This window comes from Anguilla anguilla, chromosome 5, assembly GCF_013347855.1.
Source record: "Anguilla anguilla isolate fAngAng1 chromosome 5, fAngAng1.pri, whole genome shotgun sequence".
In the NCBI taxonomy this organism is placed as follows: domain Eukaryota; kingdom Metazoa; phylum Chordata; class Actinopteri; order Anguilliformes; family Anguillidae; genus Anguilla; species Anguilla anguilla.
The window spans coordinates 4,601,619-4,622,525 of NC_049205.1; the positions used below are offsets into that span (position 1 = coordinate 4,601,619).

At 46.8% G+C, this 20,907-nt stretch overlaps 3 protein-coding genes and 1 non-coding gene across 6 annotated transcripts; 2 read left to right on the forward strand and 2 right to left on the reverse strand.

The window, feature by feature from the left end:
* Window positions 1-38: 38 nt before the first annotated feature.
* On the reverse strand, window positions 39-4,392 carry trmo (tRNA methyltransferase O). Of its 2 annotated transcripts, XM_035419463.1 has the most exons (7): window positions 4,080-4,392; window positions 3,528-3,676; window positions 3,037-3,211; window positions 2,458-2,615; window positions 1,985-2,131; window positions 1,415-1,951; window positions 39-841 (listed from the first exon to the last, which is right to left on the reverse strand). In XM_035419463.1, the coding sequence occupies exons 1-7, from the start codon at window positions 4,163-4,165 to the stop codon at window positions 609-611; spliced, it is 1,485 nt and encodes a 494-aa protein (XP_035275354.1). In that variant the 5' UTR covers window positions 4,166-4,392; the 3' UTR covers window positions 39-608. The 2 variants fall into 2 exon arrangements, with proteins under 2 accessions (XP_035275354.1, XP_035275353.1); XM_035419462.1 differs by having other exon boundaries at window positions 1,415-2,131.
* An 807-nt stretch (window positions 4,393-5,199) lies between these two features.
* LOC118227248 (homeodomain-interacting protein kinase 4-like) lies at window positions 5,200-8,256 on the forward strand. The gene is made up of 5 exons (XM_035417466.1): window positions 5,200-5,812; window positions 6,253-7,051; window positions 7,164-7,415; window positions 7,608-8,059; window positions 8,166-8,256. The coding sequence occupies exons 1-3, from the start codon at window positions 5,286-5,288 to the stop codon at window positions 7,362-7,364; spliced, it is 1,527 nt and encodes a 508-aa protein (XP_035273357.1). The 5' UTR covers window positions 5,200-5,285; the 3' UTR covers window positions 7,365-7,415; window positions 7,608-8,059; window positions 8,166-8,256.
* Window positions 8,257-9,326: 1,070 nt separating this feature from the next.
* On the reverse strand, window positions 9,327-9,398 carry trnae-cuc. The gene has a single exon. It is a non-coding gene; the product is annotated as a tRNA-Glu (tRNA).
* A 766-nt stretch (window positions 9,399-10,164) lies between these two features.
* On the forward strand, window positions 10,165-20,619 carry pkd2 (polycystic kidney disease 2). 2 transcript variants are annotated; one of them, XM_035418865.1, is made up of 15 exons: window positions 10,165-11,400; window positions 11,585-11,698; window positions 12,383-12,516; window positions 12,876-13,126; window positions 13,570-13,794; window positions 14,209-14,437; window positions 14,826-14,996; window positions 15,276-15,457; window positions 15,872-15,992; window positions 16,271-16,369; window positions 16,586-16,707; window positions 16,890-17,007; window positions 17,892-18,052; window positions 18,167-18,314; window positions 18,709-20,619. In XM_035418865.1, exons 1-15 carry the CDS (start codon window positions 10,941-10,943, stop codon window positions 18,895-18,897), a joined length of 2,724 nt encoding a protein of 907 aa, XP_035274756.1. In that variant the 5' UTR covers window positions 10,165-10,940; the 3' UTR covers window positions 18,898-20,619. The 2 variants fall into 2 exon arrangements, with proteins under 2 accessions (XP_035274756.1, XP_035274755.1); XM_035418864.1 differs by having other exon boundaries at window positions 10,167-11,400; window positions 17,889-18,052.
* Window positions 20,620-20,907: the final 288 nt, after the last annotated feature.

The following is a 20,907-nucleotide window of genomic DNA, read 5'->3' on the forward strand; positions in this document are numbered from 1 at the left end:
AGCAGAGAACACTTATCCACACAGTACAACACAAAGAGTTGTATTTTCTGGAAGTATTTTCTTTAATTTTTAATTATGGGTGCATCATCACCGTTTACTCAGTCTCATATAAGCGGTTATTTGATAGCAGAGAGAAAACATTGGCATCCAAATGACAGAATGTTATGTACAGACGCCACGCGTGTAATCATACTGTACTTCTAAATTTACATTTGCAGTGATGTGTGAGCGTTTCCTATTCATCTTCATTATCTAGGAGTGGGAAGTCAAGCTTCCAGAAACCAAAAATGGACAGAGCCATCATACGCTATCAGTGCCTCACAAATATAACCCTTTAAGGTGTGAGATCACATATGTGATTGGAATGTTCTTAATTGAATATTTTAATCCTGATGTCACAATCACTACTGGTGACTGAAAGCACTGGAGTTCTAGAACACTGACTTAGAATTTTGAAAAAAAAAAAACGACTCTTCAAAAGATTAAAGCAATCATTGTGTCTTCCGTGGAGAGAACCTTCCGATTTGTTGAAACTCTTCAGTGATCGACAGCTTGTAGTAGCCACGCCCACAACAGGATTCCGGAAGCTGCACTCTCCCAGGCCCACTTTAACCCTCGGGCCCAGCCGGGACGGGTTCGGCTGGGCGAACCCGAACAACCTCGGCGAAATCGCCGCCAAACCAGCAGGTGATGTGGGCGGAGTCCAGGACGAAGTAGAACAGGCGGTCCGGGCAGCGCGTGCGGCGGTAGACCGAGCGCGGGTCGGCACGCAGCACGTCCCGGATCGCGGCCTCCGCCTCCTCCGGGCCCCGTAGGAACCGGAAGCTGGGCCGACCCGGTTCTGCAACACCACGGGAAAAAAAAAACCCAACATCAGTGTGACCGTGCATCTCACACAAAACACACGCAGGCCATTCTCCAACGCTGTACCACGGATACTCAGATCTGACCCTCGAATCCAAATCCGGCCCGGGTTTTCACTTCTCCCAGGTAATTAACTGAACAATCAAAGCAACAGTCGGGACAGTTCTCTGAACTGATTAACAAGCAGCGCAAACATCGAAATGTAAAACGCAAAGCTTCATTCCATCAATCCGAGCATGTCAGAAAGTGCATAACAGCGCCCTCTACTGGATAGCATCATGCGCTCTTCGCTTCAGAGTGGTGGAATTGGTTACAGGCACTTCAAAGTAGACACTGTGCTTGCTTTGTGAGAATAAGTGTAACAGGGTGTTTCCAAAAAAAAAAAAGGCAGAAAATAAGAAACGTGTGTACAAGTGCAAGACTCATTTGTTTGTGTTTCTGCCGAGCCCCTAAATGCAAGTAAAAGCACCACCCTTTGCGTTTCGTGTTTGTGTAACAGGTGTGAGATGCACCGTAATGGTCTGGGGATGCACGTTGACTGGTGCCGTACCTCTTTTGCCAGGAGGCTGAAACTGGCGCAGCTCCCCCTCGGCGTGGGGCGTGAGGCGCACGGCCAGGCTGGCCACCGGGGGCGCCCTCACCCAGGAGGCGACCTGGCTGGGCGGGGCCTCGCTGTAGCATGCCTCCGTCCCGCCGTGGCGCTCATCGTGCCGGCCCTCAAACGGCTCCGCTCTGGAGCGGCTCGCGAGCGGCGTGCTTTCTCCACCGGCCCCCCCGACCCCTCCTCCAGCCCCTCCGGCCTCCCCGACCCCCCCGGTGAGCACGTCGCTCTGGCTGATGTAACGCTGAACGTCCCTCAGTGCGGCCGCCACGGTGTCTGTCAGCGGGGCGTGGCCTGCGGGGTCACATGCGGACTCCTCCTTCACATCGGAACCGAAGCCCCGCCCCTCTTCCTCCGACAACACAGTGCATCCCCCGGAGTGAGAAACTGAGGGGGAACCCCTCGTTTCAGTAGGGGAACCAGCAGGGGAACCCCTCGTTTCAGTAGGGGAACCAGCAGGGGAACCCCTTGTTCCTGTGGGGGAACCAGCAGTGGTAGCCTCCATTTCTGTGGGGTAACCAGCAGTGGTACCCTCCATTTCTGGGCACACATTGTTCCCAAAATCCGTTCTGCCAGACGGAGAGTCATACTCAGGGATGTACGGTTTGATGTCCAATACAGGCGTGCCAGCGATCATGTCAATGCCTGACAAGTGAAGAGTATCACCTACACACACACACAAAAAAAAGAATGAATCAAGGAGGTCACAATCTCTCTATTTCTATAGTATGTGTCTGTAACCTGTGTGAACACGTAGGTGTAGGGGATGCTACCTCTGTGAACAGGTATGCACAGGGGATGTTACCTGTGTGGACAGGTAGGTGCAGGAGACGTTACCTGTATGAACAGGTATGCACAGGGGATGTTACCTGTATGAACAGGTATGCACAGGGGATGTTACCTGTGTGAACTGCGCAAGGGACGTTCCCTGTATGAACAGGTATGCGCAGGGAACATTACCTGTATGAACAGGTATGCACAGGGGACCCTACCTGTGATGCTCTCCAGCTTGGCGAGGGTGAGTCCCAGGGCGTTGGGCCGGTGGGGGCTGCGTGTCGAGTACACGCCCACCCTCTGGCCGTTCAGCCTCGGGGGCTTCACCTTGGCCTTGCAGCTCAGGCGTCCGTTCTTATGGAAGAGGAATATGACCCTGGAATCACAGCAGAGATGAACACAGTCTCAGTCAGAGGTGGAAAATCCAGGTCCGGGAAGTAAAAGTCCTCCCCAAGTAGTTTTGTTCCAGTCACCTGAATTTGCTCATCAGCACAATCCTTCAGCCAGGAGGTAGAACTAATTAGTGAAATCAGCTGGCTGAGTTTTTTACCCACGCGGGTAATCAACACGCAGCTTCTATCGCCTTACTGCCCTGGGACTCCACAGGTAACGTCCCCTGTGCATACCTGTTCACACAAGTAACTTCCCCTCCACGTACCTGGTAATATCCCTGCGCCTACCTGTTCATTCAGGTAATATCCCTGTTCACACAGGTAACGTCCCCTGCACCTACATGTTCACACAGGTAACGTTCCACAAAGGGTTAAAAACGAATCGGGGACCCGTCCTGTCCTCACCAGACGTGTGAGTAGTGCTCCAGGCCGATGAGAGCATGGTCAGGGTTGTTAAACACAGAAGCCTCTATCCGCAGGGTAGCTCGAGACTGGCCACAAATGCCCGGCTGTCGTGGGGTGCCATTTTTCCCAGGGAAACAGGAGCTGATGTATCCAATGGGAACAGTCTGAATATTCCCTAAAACACAAGACAAGCCATCAAACATAGCGCTTCAACAGGCACGACAGTAAAAACAACTTGGCCTTTCACCCTTTTATGAATATTTGCCACCAGACAATATGGCTTCCGTAACTGTTTTTTTGTATCTGTGATTCACCACATTAAAGACATTACAGCACCTCAGCAGGATTACCAATCAGAAGTCCGTTTTGTGAAGCAATTCATGTATCTCCACAAAATTACCAAAAACCCTGAAACACTACAGGACCGAAGCAACATAAATACATAAATAAAATCACAGTATAAAATTGTTTTTTGTGTTGGTTTACAGTACCTTCTTCCAAGGAAATACCTTCTCCATCTTGCACTTTTTGGTCAGGCTTCGGGTACAGACGCACCCCTAGTTGTTCGCTATGGCTCAAAGCTGACAGGAGGGAATCTAAGTGCTTCCTGTGAGAGCGTACAGCGCTGTCGATCAAATGCCTAAGAGAACAGGAAGGCGTCGTCAAATACGTTGTGCCTTCAATATTATTGTTGCTACAGACATCCAGTTTATTGTCATAAGAACATATTGGAGCCATTCAAAAGACACACATTCCACTGACCAAGCGAATTGCCCATTCAATGAACTAGTAACGTTAAATAACACTCGCGAAAATATAATGTAAATATCCCAGATACAGAAGCCATCTGTGAACAACTTGAAATATGAAGACAGCGAGCAGGAGAGCTAAATTAACTAAACACTGTTAACCTTAACTAGCGGCAAAATAGTTACGAACTAACTTAGCACGCGAGCTGGTGAGCTATGTTGCAAATGTATTATAACTTTTAGCTAGGCATTCAATTTCGTTTAAGGTTATGAGGTTAGACATGCCTGACATACCTAAGATTTTTAATTTCTTTTCTCATGACAGATATCTGCTGATTGAGTTTCTTCACGTGTTGAGCGCAGCTGCAAGTGCTAGACATTGTTCAGCCTTTTTATTTCTTCAGCAATCGTTCTCAAATTTGAACAAAACGTAGCGTTAATAACTGTGACAGTAGCCTACTCAACACAACCAGTGTCGAGCAACAAAATAGTTCCAAAGATTCTCAAAGCCTGCTGACTTGAAACAACGGCTGCTTAGCATCGAACAGCATAAAATACGCTCTATTCTGCCTGCGATCGAGCACCGTGTCGACCTGAGTTTTAAGGACAAAGCTTCCGGTGTTCACCAGGAAAGAAATTTTCAGATTAAGAGACATACTTTATGAACAATTGCTCAGCACTACCGACAGAAACTGCACGTGTGTGCATGAACCTACGCGCCTACATCAAACGAAAGTGTAACAATTTAAATAACATGTTTTTTAGGTTTTCTTAAATCTCAGACATTCTGACAACTATTTATCTACTGCCAAACTTGCTTTAGTAGGCTAGAAAATTTCTCTCGAACAAAATTTAGAAATCTAACAAATGGGGGGAAAAATGAATACAGCACATTTTAGCAGCAGTGGTGGCAGTTGTATACAGGGTACAATTCATAGTTCGGAACTAATTTAATTACTAGATATACCGATGAATCAATTTATTCTGGGGCTGGGATACCCAGAGTCCCAAGAAGTGGTCCATAATTTGTTTTCAAGTTCATTTGGTTACCCTAATTTTCACAAATAAAAAACAATACTGTGATTTGATCAATGAATTAATGTTTATTAAAAACAAGACCTTGTGGGATTACCCATTTCAAAAAATACCACCATATGCACAGCCTCACTGGATCACGATACAAAAACAGTCTTTCAACGGTCAAAATTGTTTTCCGTATTTATTAGTCTAGATGGCCACGACGTGATAAATAATTTTGTTTTAATCGAGCTCATTTTAGCATACTGCTATCATGTCCATTCATGGAATGCATTTTACAGATATGACCACCAGCATGTGACGTCATAGAAGTCAATGTATCTCACGATTTAAGACCCTTTGTTACGTCATCAAAGTTTTGGTATTTCATATATAAATTTCACATCAAACAGGTAAAGTCAGTTCTTTGCCATACTAAGGTTGTACAACGTCTTACGTATTCAGCGAAAGGACCAGTTCAAAATGATTCTATCTTCTGAAATCGAAATATACGAGTTCGTAGAGGAATTAGGCCATGGGATGTTCAGCGATGTCGCGAGTTTCCGGCGAAAAAGCGACCGGAAAATCGTGGCGGTGAAGCGAATGTCCCGTGTACACTGTCTGATGGGCATCCGTGAAGCACGGCTACTCGCTGCTCTCACGGGCAAGAACGCGTGCAACCACCACATTGTCCGCTTCTACGAAGGTTTTGCGGACCGTTATTATTTTTACATTGTGGAAGAGGCAATGGAAATGAGCCTGACTGACTATCAGAAGGCGAACGCGCTGAAAAGGTTCAGAGTCTGCGACATCCGGACGGTTGTTCTGCAGGTGCTCGTAGCGCTGGCCAAACTGAAGGAGATGGGCATCGTTCACGCTGACATCAAGCAGGAGAACATCATGCTGGTTAACCAGCGCTTTCAGCCCTTCAGAGTGAAGCTGGTTGACTTTGGCTCCTCCATGACCGCCAACGAGCTGGCTGCAATGTGGACGCCATACATTCAGCCCAGGTTAGCAGACTTGACACTTTCCCAACAGCTGTGAACATAATTGAGAAAGGTTTTGACGTTAACTGGTATAGCTTCGCTAGCAACAAGTGAAAAAATCTCATCTAAACTGGGATTTCACTGGATCTAGGTTGGCCATTTTCTGTCCAATGTAGGCTACCTCTCCTTGTGCGGTAGGACAAAGTAAATCGTCTTAACATTCATGACAAGGAAGCTATAGGAATACCCTATCCTAGATTCCAAATAATTACAGTTAATGCTACCAAGTACATTATTTCAGTGCAGTATAAATTTACATTGTTCTAAATCAGCCGTTGCATGTATTGCACTTATCCACCATGTTATCCATATAATTCTACGTTATTTACTGTAGAAATACTGTATATATATTGCAGAAATACATTTCGTGGCCTGTTCTTTACCTGTGCAATTGCCTGTTTCAGATTTATCAGAGCTCCCGAGGTCCTACTGGCCTGTCCGTGCACCGCGAAGATCGACATGTGGTCTCTGGGCTGCGTGATGGGGGAAATGGCCCTGGGTCGTATGGTGTTCCCCTCGCTGTGTGACCTGGAGCTGGCCCACAGCATCTTTGGCACCCGGGGGTTGCCCTCTCCCGCAATGTTAAAATCGGGCATCAAGACAAAGATGTTTTTCGACTGGGTGGAGACTGGTACGGGGGCACGTTTCTGGCTGCTGAAACCGTACAAAGGCAGGGAACTGCTCACAGGGACGCAGAGCTTGAGGAGGCACGCGCCAGCCAACCTGGACCTTCTGCAAGCCATGGAACAGCTGGAACATGGCTCAGCGGACTGCGACTACGCAGAGTTGGCTGACCGCAGGAGCCTGGTGGACCTGCTCGACCGGATGCTGACTCTCGAGCCAGAGCAGAGGGTCTGCCCCGACCAGGCCCTGCGGCACCCTTTCCTGACCCTGAAGCACCTCAGCGGGCGCGGAAAGTACCGCGCATTCTACGCGCTGCAGGCGTACAGGGAGGCGGGCGTGTGTCCGCCCCAGGAGCGCTCATCGAATCACGAGGACTCCTCTGAGGAGAGCGACCCTGAGGTCCCAAGGAGGAAGAGGCGCTCCGTGGGACGTTCGCTGCGCTCGTTTTTCTCGCGCCTATTCTCACGCCGGCGCAAGAAGCAGCCTACGACCTCTCAGGGCAACGAGGACGCCCTGGAGGGTCCCTCGAGCTCTGCCGCCCCCGGAGGCCAGCCGGCCCATAACCCCGTGACGACGGAGGTAAGTCTGGAAAAATTGTGGCTCTGATAGTTTTTTTTTTTTGTCTTGCGCATAATTGGGGCACACATTTGTTGTCAAATTAAGAAACTTTGTGCCCCACTTATTGTCACAGGAGGGATGCACTGAGACTGCAGGCAGCAGTTCAGCCCCAGAGGAGTCAGAGGAGCGCACTGGGAGCAGCGGCAGCCCTCTGGACGCCCCCGAGGAGCCCCCCAAAAAGAGAGGCTTCCTGCGGTGGCTGCGGACCCGCTTCTCTACACGCCGGGGCAAGAAGTCCGTCGCCGCCCCGGGCAGCAGCAGCAGCAGCCAGTAGGGTCCCGGGGAGGCGGACGGCGCGGGAAACGCCAGGAGATGGAGGTCATGGGTATGGCCTTGCTGCAAAAGAAATAGTTTTCAGAATTTTCTATGTGCTGACAGCATGTATTGATATAATGGAACTCAAGATCCAATAGAAATAGCCTACTTCCGTTTCCTTTTTTTTAAATTTTCAGTTAATGCTGTTATTGTTCGTCTCAGCTGAATGAAGCTGAATTAACCACTTATTGCTGTCACCCAGGTGAGGGTAAGGAAGCTAGGATGGCCCAGGCCTTCAGTAAGGAATATGGTAAGAAGGATTGGCAAGTAAGTCCTCTTTCTGCATCCAAGCATCTGTCCCACACATCTGCTCTTTGTCATTGGTTAGTATTATCGGTGTTCATGTGCGTGTGGGAGTGGGATTCTAGGTGAGACAGAAAATAATTATTTATTTATGAAACACTATTCAAGCAATTTTGCAGCAGCCTTTTACAGGGATGGCCAACAGCCACGGGCCATATTCAGGAAAACTTGAGTTGTGATCTGGGATCTGTTTTCCCTGGTCCATAGCCTAACCTCATCCATTGATGCGGGTAAGAGGTAAATAGGCTAAAACGTATTTCAGACTTGGCTGCTGTAATGAATATGTGCTTGGGAGTTTTTCCAGCAGGGTTACCACGGCACTGGGATCCACAGTCCAGAGGGGTAGAGAAGGTGAGCTATGATAGTCAGGCCATATTAGAACAGTCCAAAGCCATGGTATTTCCTACACAGATGCTGAACACAAGTTTCTACCCGTCTGTCCCTCCCACTCACACAGGAGACGCTCCACTGAGCATGGGCAGAAGGTGGCTGCGGATATACTGCCCCCTCTTTGGTGGTTGCCGTGGCAGTAAGAAGTCGGTCCCCACTCCAGGATAGCGATGACTGACTGTAGGGGTTCTGGAAAAGGACAGCGCAAAAAAAGACGACAAGATGGAGAAAGTGGTGAGGAGAGAAATGACTTGCAATTGCTGCGAAATAAATTGCGTTTAGTCTGATTTTTGATTATAATAACGAGTGCTGCTAGTGTACATCTCAGCCAAATGCAAGTCATAATTCCACCTTTTCAGCACTGACATTTCAAATCCTCTGCAGAATCCATTTATGAAGATGGATAACAGCCATGGTCCATATTCAGAAAACATCTCAGTAGGAGGGGTGATCTAGAGCATGAATATGGGCCTAGGAGACGGGCTACCAGGAGGCTGGGATCCACAAACAGCCCAGTCTAGAGGGGTAGACCAGGTCAACTTAAGAGACGAGGTAAGCCAGGCTAAATTAGAGCAGTTCATACCCATGATTGTTACTGAATAGATGCTAAATGCAAGTTTTGTTTCTACCTGTCTATCCCTCCCACTCTCACAGGAGACACTCATGCCCACCCAGACCCCTCGGTGTCAAACACCCCAAACCTCGTCCTCTGTCACAGTGTGCATGGAGCTGCAACTCCGCCACCAGGAACGCAGTCGGACTGCACCTCCCTGTACTCCCTCCAGGTCCTCGCTGTACAGAGAATCTTTGTGACGCTGTGTATAAAAAGACGAGCTATACAAATAAAATGAATGTCAAAGTCTTTGAGTTATAATTTGAAAAAGAAAATAAATGCGTAACATGGTATACTGTGGCACTCTTTCAGTGAGTCATTTTTTTCCAGGTTAGATCAGCCAGTTAGTTTCTTCCTGGCCAAAGGTGGTGTATTTTTAAGGAGATTCAAATGCTGGTGTAGTTGGTTATTGTAACCAACCTTTGATTGTCGGTTTAAATCCAGCTCCCAAGGACTGATTCTCTCCTTTCATTCTGCACATTTCTGGAATGCTAAAGGCCTTCAGAAATGCATCAAAAACACATTCAATGATAATGTTGAAACTTGTGTGATGAGCACGAGATGTGGCAGCAGTTTCTGGAACATCCAGAAGCCAATAATACTGAAAAGAAGTCATTCCCTGACCGGGAATCGAACCCGGGCCGCGGCGGTGAGAGCGCCGAATCCTAACCACTAGACCACCAGGGAAGATATATGCAAAAATTTCATAGGATGTACCGAGTTCCGCTAATTACAGATTGTCGAACGGATTATGCTGAAGCAAAGTACAAGTAGAACATTTCAGAAAGAAGCGGAAACGCAGTCGTCTGCTTTGCACTCTTGGTAGAATGTCATTTTGATTAGGTAATAGAACCAATGAAACTGTGAATAGGCCATCCAGCCCATTTTAGCTTGAAATGCTAGTATCTTCACAAATCATAGTTCAAATGAACTGTTCTTATGATGAAGTATGATGTTGCACATTAACTTCCAAGTAATTCGTTTACTATCAAAAGTATTTTCACTTTTGTCTGCTTAATGCTGTGCATATCAGTAGATCAGAAAGCTCTTGCTTACCATAGGTACTCCATTAATAAAATATAAATAAAATGCATTTGTATTTGAAATAGTAATCGATCATTTAAAAAAACTGAGGAGTCGGTATTTGGGAGCTGTCGGGCATTTTCAAAGGACAGAATTTATCCAGTATTGAGTCAATCCACCTTGGATTTCTGGTTGCTTAGCAGCAGCAGAGCCAAACAAGCAAAACATGTGACGTAACCAGATTCTCTTTGGTAAACGTCTTATAAATTACGATCTTTGTTGAATTTTAGATGTTACACTAAGCGAGCATGTTTATTCATTAATGTTCTGTAGTTTCTTGCTCATTCTCCGTGAGACAAAGTTTCTCCATAAATATTGGCCTATGTTTGCACTCGTTAACAGAAGAGATAGACGCCACACAGAAAACAGTAAAACCATGAAAAACGTTTCCAATTTACATTAGCATAATTATTTAAACAAACCTCTTCACGTTTAAACCTGAATTATAAAACGGATTTTATAAACACGCTTTTACTGTTTTCCAGGGGCTTCTGCCAGCGGTGGCTATGATGACGCTATGAATCCCGAATGTAATCCGATTCTCCAACAAATGAGATTCTGAGTTTTTGGGGGACAACTGGGAACAAGATGGCTGATCTCAGCGAAGAAACTTTCTTTCCTTCGAGTCAACGTTAGCAACATTTTAATATGCATTTCTAAAATTTAGGGGGAAATTAAGCAAATTGAGAATTAACGCCGACAAGAGTTTAAGTTACTTAGGTAATGAGTGTTAATAGATAGAATATTGAAAGATTGTAACGTGCTTCGTGAAGAGTCGACCTTTCTTTTTGTTTTTCTTTTTTTTTCTGTTGATGTTGAAAGAAAAAACATTTAGTTAGCTGTAACTTTATAAGGTGTCTGCTTTAAATAAATAGGAACCGGATAATTGCTGTAGTTATGATAACTTTCGGAAGCGAGTTGGATAGTTTGCAGTTGTGTAGCTTGTCGTTTTGAAAATATTTTGACTACGGAAAAATCATTGCTTACAAAATAGTTCATGTCTGAAATGTCGAAAACCAGGGTTGAGTTAGTATTTTATAGCGCAATGCGTGTTCGTGGTTTGAGCGGCTAAATACTTTCATGTAGGTAGCTAACGTTAGTAAATTATTTGTCCCGTGGGCTGAAATCGATTTTAAAAATACAGTAATGAGCTCGAGTCGAGTTAGGTCACCACAGCTAAACCAGACAGGCAGGCTTCCCCCAAGCGCGACGGGATCTTCTCTGGCGCACAGGATGGATCCGAGTGACGGCATCGAGATGGAGAGAATCCAGCATCAGGATTTAGGTCTGGGGGCTTCGATGATCACACCGTCTCCGCCTTCCTCGAGCTCCAGGCAGGCGTGGAGTCGTGACAATCCGGGGTTCGAGCACGAGGAGGATATGCTCGGGCCGGACTGGCCTCCGGCGAGTCCGGGACGGAGGTCGGTGTCAACGGCGTCCAGCAGCAGCGGCAGTAGCAGTAGCGGTCTGGGCAGCTACGCCGGTGGCAGCGACAGGGCACGGATTCACCGAGGGCTCTATCCGGACCCAACGGCGGAGGCGCTCCCGCACCAGGAAAGGAATGATCATCGTGGATGTGGGAAAAGAATACTTGAGAAGATAAGAGGTATATTTTTTCGCTCTTATGGACATTTTCACAAACTTAAGACACTCCCATTTAAGACGAGATGCGTTTATTTAATTACATTTTGGGGTCACTGGGATAACATTACTGAGTAAAGCAGTTATGATTGTTATTGCTGATGTTCTATTAGATTTTGATGATGCATCTAACAGCCTGTTGCTTTCAGTTCTTTGGGGAACTCGTTTGATGGACGAAAGCCCTAACAGCAGAGAGCGATACCTGAAAACCATTCTTCGCGAGATGATAACCTATGTGGTTTTCCTGATCACAGTATGCATCTGTAAGTAATTATTTTGACAGCATTTGAGAAAAACGATGAAGGTAAAGAGTCGTTTGTACGAAATTAAAAGGTAGCTCGTTAAGCTTTATCCTGATTTCACGGAAACGGTGCACGCTGTTCTTGAGAAGAAACTTTTGTTCATTGGAAGATTAGTAGTGTTTTATTCGTCGAAAGGCTTTCATTGTCTGATGACATGATTTTATGCTCCATCTCTAATCGAAAACATTAACTTTCAGTCGATAACGCTGCGCAATTTATGTTCACATGCTGGTTCATAAATTCCACTGTACCCTTTGGGAGACAGGGTGAGTTTCCTGTTAGGCTCACCTGATTGGCTGCTGCCAGGGGGCAGGACCAGCAGGGAGGGATGGTGAATGCAGTGGAAACACCAGTTGGAGCTGTACCCAACCCTCCCTGCTCCATGTCACTGTTCTGTGGTTCCCCATACCCTCCCCCTGGTAGTGATCAGGTGTGGACCATTGGTTCTTAAACCTTTTAATGTCAGAGCCCAAATTCTAAATACTTTTTTAACATCAGGGTGCTGTCAGGTAAGCATACTAGCATAGCCTAGTGGAGCACGGTCTCATTCCGGGACCCACCTGGTAGGCTTGTACGCTTCCATTTTGGGCTCCTGACCCATAGGCAAATCTCCAGCTGACTGTATTCGTTTCATGTGTGTTCTAGTGACTTACGGAATGGTGAGCTCCAACATGTACTTCTACACCAAAGTTATGTCTCAGCTCTTTTTGGACACACCCCTGTCCAGCGGCGATAAGACCACCTTCAAAAGTCTGAATACCATGGATGAGTTCTGGAAGGTATCGTGCCACCTGTTTCTTAAACATAATTTTATATTTACAAATTATACATTGAAAAATGACACGTTTCCACTCTATTTTAACAATGAGACTTTTCTCAACACCGTTTATAATTTAAATCAGGGCTGCCCAACTCTGTTCCTGGAGATCTATCGTCCTGTAGGTTTTCACTCAAACCATGACAAAGCACTCCTCACTCAACAGCTAGAAATCTTGTTGAGCTGCTGAGTAGTAGTATAAGTAATCTGTGCCAAATTATGGTTGAAATGGAAACCTACTGGACGGTAGTTCTCAAGGAACACAGGTTGGGCAGTCCTGATTTAAGCGATTCATTCTAAACGAGCGCTTGTCCAATCCAGTTCACAGAGGAGCCGCTTCTCAACGGGCTCCACTGGGAGGTGTGGTACAACAACAGGACGTTGGCGGAGAACCAGAGCCTGGTGTACTATGAGAACCTGCTCCTGGGGGTGGCACGAATCCGGCAGGTGAAGGTGCGGAACCAGTCCTGCACCGTCCACCAGGACCTGCAGGGGGAGCTGCAGGACTGCTACGACGCCTTTTCCAGCGGCAGCGAGGACCGTGCCCCCTTCGGCCTCAAGAACGGAACTGCGTACGTTTCACCACCCGCTCCTTCCCCCTTTGCTTTTTGGCTGATTGCGCAATGTTTTGAAAAGGACATGCAACTTCACAAGTTTATTAACAAACAAGAGACCAGTTGATCCACAGTTAAGGCACTGGGCTCGTTAAGAAGGCTATTGACCCAGGCCCTGACAATTGTAGTAAGTTTCAAGAGAGGTACTCTCACACCTGAAAGAAAACCGAATTAAAGTTACAAATTGCCTCGTTAATGAGCCTGTGCCTTAATTGAGGATCAGCTGGTCTTTGTCAATTAACTTGTCAACTTGCAAAAAAACAGGTCTTTTTAAAGTTTCCTTACTTTGAATGTCATATGAGTGCCGTGCGTATATATGGAAGATGAATGTGTAAGTGACTGTCTAACGTACTAAGAGTATTCCTGTGATGACGATGGTGAGGTCGGTGTCTGTGCGACAGGTGGACATACACGGAGCAGGCGCGTCTGAACGGGACTGGGCACTGGGGCCGGATCAGCAGCTACGGGGGCGGGGGGTATTATTTGGACCTGTCCCGCTCCAGGGAGGAGACGGCCGCACAGCTCCGCACGCTGAAGGACAACCTGTGGCTGGACCGGGGCTCCCGGGCAGTCTTCATCGACTTCTCCGTCTACAACGCCAACATCAACCTGTTCTGTGTAGTCAGGTAGGGCTGCCCCTGCTGAGGTCTGCTCTCCAGTGTGGGAGGCGTGGCGGGGTTGGGGTGGGGTGAGTCAGGAGGGGGGGGGGTGTATATGGAATATTGTGTATTTCAAACGGGTGTTATTGCATATTTCAGGGATATTGTGCATTAAGCATTCCATATGGGTCATGTTAAGCATTTTGGACTGATCGCGGTGTGCATTTCAGTTGGGTGTTGTTCTGTATTTCAGACAGGTGATGTGCATTTCAGAAGGGTCATATTGCACATTCAGACAGGTGATGTGCATTTCAGATGAGCACTGCTCTGCATTTCAGATGAGCGCTGGTCTGCATTTCAGACTGGTGTTGTGCATTTCAGACTGATGTTGTGCATTTCAGACTGGTGTTGTTCATTTCAGACTGATGTTGTGCATTTCAGACTGGTGGCGGAGTTCCCCGCCACAGGGGGCGTTGTGACCTCGGGGCAGTTTCAGACGGTGCGGCTGCTTCGGTACGTGAGCGGCTGGGACTACTTCATCGCCACCTGCGAGATCGCCTTCTGCCTCTTCGTCCTCTACTACGTGGTGGAGGAGGTCCTGGAGATCCGCATCCACCGCGTGCATTACTTCAGAAACCTGTGGAACTGCCTGGATGTTCTCATTGTGGTGGTGGGTGCAGACTGAAAACAGGAGAGAACCCTAATCCCTGTCTAATACTCTGTTTTTTTTAAATACTCGCATATTTTCATGCTGCTTGAATCACTATTCAGCCAAAAAAAAAAGATGGTTTTCACCAGACAGGGTCTTTAAACCCTTCTCTGTGGCAAAGAATACCTTGGTTTTAAAGGGATAGTTATGTGGTTTTATGATATTTCAGTTTTTCGTGTATGTGTCTGATTGGACCATATGGTTTTTGTGTTTGAAGGATGAAGTTTCTGTTTACTTGCCAGGATTACAGTGGACATTCAGTGGGAGTTTATATAAAGTGAACAATGTCACTTACCCGTTATTTCAAATTATAATCAAAAGTGTTGTTTTTATTTTTTTTATTTCACAGCTGAGCAGTGCAGCCATCATTACAAACGTTTACAGAACCTGGTCCGTTGGTCAGAAGCTGCAGAATCTGCTTCACCACTACAGTTCGTACCCGGACTTCCAGCATCTGGCCTACCTGCAAGTCCAGTACAACAACCTGGCTGCCGCCATCGTCTTCTTCGCCTGGGTCAAGGTGAGTGCGGTGAACTGTGCTGTGTTTTGAAAGGCGAGTGTTGGCAGGTGATAAGATACCAGCAAACGTACACTTTAACAGTGGAAGTAAAACACGTCTTTTTTGGCTATGCTCATTTGTCATATAGCAACATATTTACGAACATTCTCTCTTTTTTTTTTTTTTTTTTTTACACAAAAATGAACAAAAAGATCATTTTTGGGTTTTTTTTTAGGTACTAAATGTGTGGGTTCTGTTTGTGATATTGTTTCTTTCTTTTGTTTCTCTGACTTTTTGCAGTTGTTCAAGTTCATTAACTTCAACAAGACGATGAGCCAGCTGTCCACCACCATGTCTCGCTGCGCCAAGGACATCACCGGCTTCACCATCATGTTCCTCATCATCTTTCTGGCCTACGCCCAGCTGGCCTACCTGGTGTTCGGCACGCAGATCAGTGACCTCAGCACGTTCCAGGGCTGCATGTAAGTACCGCGTCTGCACCTGTGACACATCGCCGCGTGTTCCCTGATTGGTCTGTTCTTCTCTGTGCTTACTTGAAAGCCGGTTCACTTGTGATGTCACTTTATTGAGTATCAGGCAAAACCACGGCCTGGATTCAGTCAACAGGTCTTCTTAACTTCGACATAAAAAAAAATGCAACTGTTAGAGTTTTTCATCAGAAACACGGTTCATTTTGGAGAAGGCAAAACTTCTGATCTGTGGTTGTTTATATTAAATAATTAAAACTTGTGTTTGTTTGCAAGTCAAAGTTTTGGACGAGCGTTGATTGAATCCAGGCCAACGTGTTATGCCTGTTAAGCAAAATTGTAACCCGAAATTGTGATGCACATATTAAGTCAGATGCCCCTCCTTCCTTTTGTGTTCTCTGTCCACAGTTTCACCCAGTTCCGCATTATCTTGGGTGATTTTAAATTCTCCGAACTTGAAGAAGCAAACAGGGTGTTGGGCCCACTGTACTACACCACATTTGTGTTCTTCGTGTTCTTCATATTGCTGGTGAGGAGCTGCAAGTTCACCTATCTAAAAATGTTCTTCGTGTGTTTTAATAGGCCTTGAAAGTTTTGCAGCTTTGTAGCGTAAGCTCATATAAACTTTTTATAAATTTAATGTCAGTGAGGTACATTTTATGCTGTATTGATTTCAACATACCAGATGTTTTTGTGATTAAATGCACTTTTTTAGAAAGAGATTTGAAAAGCCCAGAAAGTGAACTATCCCTTTGAAGAGAATAATGGACGTGATGCAGTGTAATCATTCTCCTCTTGCGTCCACAGAACATGTTTTTGGCCATAATAAATGAGGCCTACTCAGAGGTCAAAGGTGACATGGCCCAGCAGAAGTCTGAAATGGAGCTCACAGATCTCATTAAGAAGGTATTCTTTCAGTCAGATTAAGGCGTCCATTGAATGTACAATTTCATCTTCAGGTGTACATATTGTTGGTATATTTACACTCATTCTTCTGCCATAATTAATATGGACTTCGCTTTGGATAAAAGCGTCTGCTAAATAAATGTAATGTAATGTAACTTATGATATTCAAGGCCAGTGAAGTGATGCTAACGCTAAGTGCCGCCCGTTCGCCCGCAGGGCTATAACCAGGCTATGGTGAAGCTCAGGCTGAAGAGCACCACCGTGGACGATATCTCCGAGAGCCTTCGCCAGGCGGGAGGCAAGCTCAACTTCGAGGAGCTGCGCCAGGACCTGAAAGGGTGAGCGTCTCCCTTCCCAGCATGCCTTGCGCTTTTTGTGAGCTGGGTTCGTTCACGTGCCTTCACTTGCCAGAATCCAACCTTTTTGTGCGTTGCGTCTGTCTGTACAAGTCTCTTAATTCTACTGGTGTTGTAGTGGAAGAGTGAACTGATTAGATTTGTGTGTGTGTGTGTGTTTTCAGGAAGGGGCACACCGATGCAGAAATTGAAGCCATCTTCTCCAAGTATGATCACGATGGAGACCAGGAGCTGACCGAGCATGAGAACCAACAGATGAGAGACGACCTGGAAAAGGAGAGAGTGAGTCCTTCTCTCCCCTCCCCCAAACTCTCCCTCTCTCCCCCTCATCTTCTCCTCCCTCTATCCATCTTTTCCTCTATCCCACTGTACCTCTCTATTTCTCTTTCTCCCTCTCCTGCTCTGTCCCACACTACCTCTCCATGTCCCTCTCCCTCTCCATCCTCCCACTTTCTCAGTCTTGTCTCCCTCTCCATCCTCCCACCTTGTCTCCATCCACATCTCCCTCCATCCTCCCCTTCACTCCCTCCCTCTCTTTCTCTCCCTCCCTCCATCCACCCCCTCCCCCCCTCTCCCTCCCTCCCTTTCTCTCAGTTCTCTCTCTCCTCGCTCTGTCAGGAGGACCTGGATCTGGAGCACAGTTCTCTCTCTCTCTCTCTCAGTTCTCTCTCCCTCCCTCCCTCCCTCTCTCTCAGTTCTCTCTCTCTCCTCGCTGTGTCAGGAGGACCTGGATCTGGAGCGCAGTTCTCTCCCTCCCTCCCTCTCTCTCAGTTCTCTCTCTCTCCTCGCTGTGTCAGGAGGACCTGGATCTGGAGCGCAGTTCTCTTTCTCCCTCTCTCTCTCAGTTCTCTCTCTCTCTCCTCGCTCTGTCAGGAGGACCTGGATCTGGAGCGCAGTTCTCTCCCTCAGTTCTCTCTCTCTCCTCGCTGCGTCAGGAGGACCTGGATCTGGAGATCAGTTCTCTCTCTCAGTTCTCTCTCTCTCCTCGCTGTGTCAGGAGGACCTGGATCTGGAGCGCAGTTCCCTCCCTCTCTCAGTTCTCTCTCTCTCTCAGTTCTCTCTCTCTCCTCGCTGTGTCAGGAGGACCTGGATCTGGAGCGCAGTTCTCTCCCTCTCTCAGTTCCCTCCCTCTCTCAGTTCTCTCTCTCTCCTCGCTCCGTCAGGAGGACCTGGATCTGGAGCGCAGTTCCCTCCCGCGCGCGGCGAGCAGCCGGAGTTTCCCGCGCAGCCAGGACGACTCGGAGGAGGACGACGACGAGGACAGCGGCCACAGCTCGCACCGCCGCGGGAGCAGCTCGGGGGGCGTGTCCTACGAGGAGTTCCAAGTGTAAGCCCTGCCCACACCTCCCCCCTCACGCTCGCTACTGCCCGTACACCCTCTGCTGCCCCCTCCAGGCTGTTTATCAGTGCATTTGGTTTGTGTTACCCCCCCCCCCCCCAGGTTGGTGCGGCGTGTGGACAGGATGGAGCACTCCATCGGCAGCATCGTGTCCAAGATGGACGCCGTGATCGTGAAGCTGGAGGCCATGGAGAGAGCCAGGCTGAAGAGGAGGGACGTGCTCGGCCGGCTGCTGGACGGCGTGATGGAGGCGAGTCTCACCGCAGCGCACTCGCTCTTACCCGCCCTAAACCACCGGCGAATGGGGACCGCACGCTTATCCACAGCGCAGTGAAAAACAACCACGTCAGCCATACTTCATAACCTGAACCACTCTGCTGAATCTGCTCATGCTGACCATTGCCTGATACAATGAGGACCACAATAGAAATAAGTCATCATGACTTTAATGTGCTACCAACCCTATGTATATTTAAAGATATGTCTAAATAAATTAAATTTCTCTCTCCCTCTCTCCACCCCCTCTCGCTCTCTCTCACATATTCTTTCTCTCTTTTCCTCTCTCCCTCCCTCTCTCTCTCACATGTACTTCTTCCCTCCCTCTCTCACACACTCCCCCCCACCTCTCTCTCCCCCTCCCTCAGGACGAGCGGACGGGCAGGGACAGCAGCCTGCACAGGGAGCAGACCGAGAGGCTGGTGAGGGAGGAGCTCGAGCGCTGGGAGTCTGACGACGCCGTGTCGCAGGTCAGCAGCAAGCCCCGCCCCCGGCCCTCCTCCTCCCAGTCCGCCGAGGGGGTCGAAACCGGGGGCAACGGGGGCGGGCACGCGTGAGGTCACAGGTCACCGCACCTGAGGCTCAAATCCCACCCCCACCCCCCCTCTCCACACACCCCACACATCTGAGGATCCTACACCATTCTGAAGACATATTTCATCAAATGAAGTTTAATTCACTGAGCTATGGATTATCTGAAAGGAACTATGAACTAAGCCGGGCCTGAGCTGTGGTGAAGTAAAATTTATATATTTCTAATCAATCTACTGGTCCCGTAGAGTACTTGGAAACACAGGGCCAGAATAAAACAGTGACTTGTTAATTTCTCATCTGTAACATGGTTACGCAGACAGATGGATTAAACAGTGAACCAGCTGTGAAAATGGTTATAATTGGACAAACAAAATCAGGAGTTTTAAGAAAACGCACATTCCAAAAGTTACGTTTTGCATGTTATTTTAAATGTTATTCATTTAAAAGTGTGTTATAACACGGTGTGTTATTCAGAGTCAGGAGAGTTGACCCAGTGTACCATTATGCATTGCAAACATAAAAATAACAGCATACGTTTGCATTCCTCTATTAATGTGGTACAGGTGCATCATGGGAGCTAAACAGTGATAGCATTATAAGAGCAGAACAGTCAACCCACATGTACACAAGATAACTTATACAGTTGCAACACAAGATATTAAATATTATTAGCAACAGAACTTGTTGAACATTGTTTTATTGAGTATTATTTAACAAGAACAGTAACGTGTAATCATCGTTTGGTTTTAAAACGGGTGTTCTTAACCCTAGTTTTGTCCCGCCCCGTGTCTGCTGGTTTTCGTTCCAGCAGATCTATTAATTAAGGTTGCTGAAAATGTATTTTAAGTTCCATAAGCTGAAAGATTGTAAGAGTGCTGGTCACTGATCTGCAGTCCCCACTGCAGTAAGGACATTTCTGTATTTAAATTGAATAATTTGCCACAAAACACAGAAAAAACGAAAGCTTTGCTTATCTGAGAACTGATCTAACCAGTTAAAAATTCTTAAATGAAGATGAAATATTCATTATTTGTAACATGAATATCAGTTTCAAACATCCTTTTGCATTAAAAGGGTAAATCGTCTCATGATCTCGTTACCTTCATGTATAATCGGACATTTGCTGTCAGTTAATTAGAAACAAACGACGGCTCTTCTTACTTCAGCGATTTCAATTAAGTCGGGAACTAAAAACCAGATGACGCAGGGGTATTGGAGTACTGGGGTCGAGAGCCGCTGTTGTCAACGTCTCAGTTTCGTGGAAGAAATTGTGCTTCGTGTTGGCGACCTTGTAGTCTTTGAAGGAGACCCAAGGTCATTTTATTATTGTGATTCTCATTAATATGATGAAGGTGTTTATGATTCTTATATTCACTCAAAGCACATTATACTTTAAGAAGGGAATTCACAATCTGCTTTTTTTTTTTTTAATCACACTATATTCATTTTTGCCAAACATTATTCTTTGTATCGCTTATTTTCCAGTTCTTTCCTCTATTTAATATAGGTGCAAGTGTGGCACATTCTGTCATGTTTAAAATACTATATCATTCCGTAATAATTCACGAGTAAGTTCTTATAAACCTATGATACATATTGTAACGAATAACAAACTTCAATTTGGAGTGCATCTAGTTTCATGGGAAACCCATGTGTGTTTTTGACTATGTACTGTACTTCAGTATGATGTAGTCATGTATTTTTTTCTGTTTACATTTGTAATAAAAAAAGGTGTTGAAAATAAATTGCGTATGGCCGTGCTGTTTTATTGTATTTTAAAGCAGCACTTCTGACCCATGCCAGTGCTAATCATGGCAGGGGCGGTGCACAGTTGGCTTTGTGTTGCCCAAGGGATATGGGAGGGATTCAGTCAGTGGGCACAGCTGCGTTCATTGCTCAAATGACCCGTTGGCCGTCCTGGCACCTGTGGCTGGCTCTCTGCACACACGTATAATTGGGTCTCCTCCGCCCCTACTCTGTGCATGCGCGGCTCTTGGCTGCAGTGTGAAAAGAAGCAGCTGGCTGACACCGCT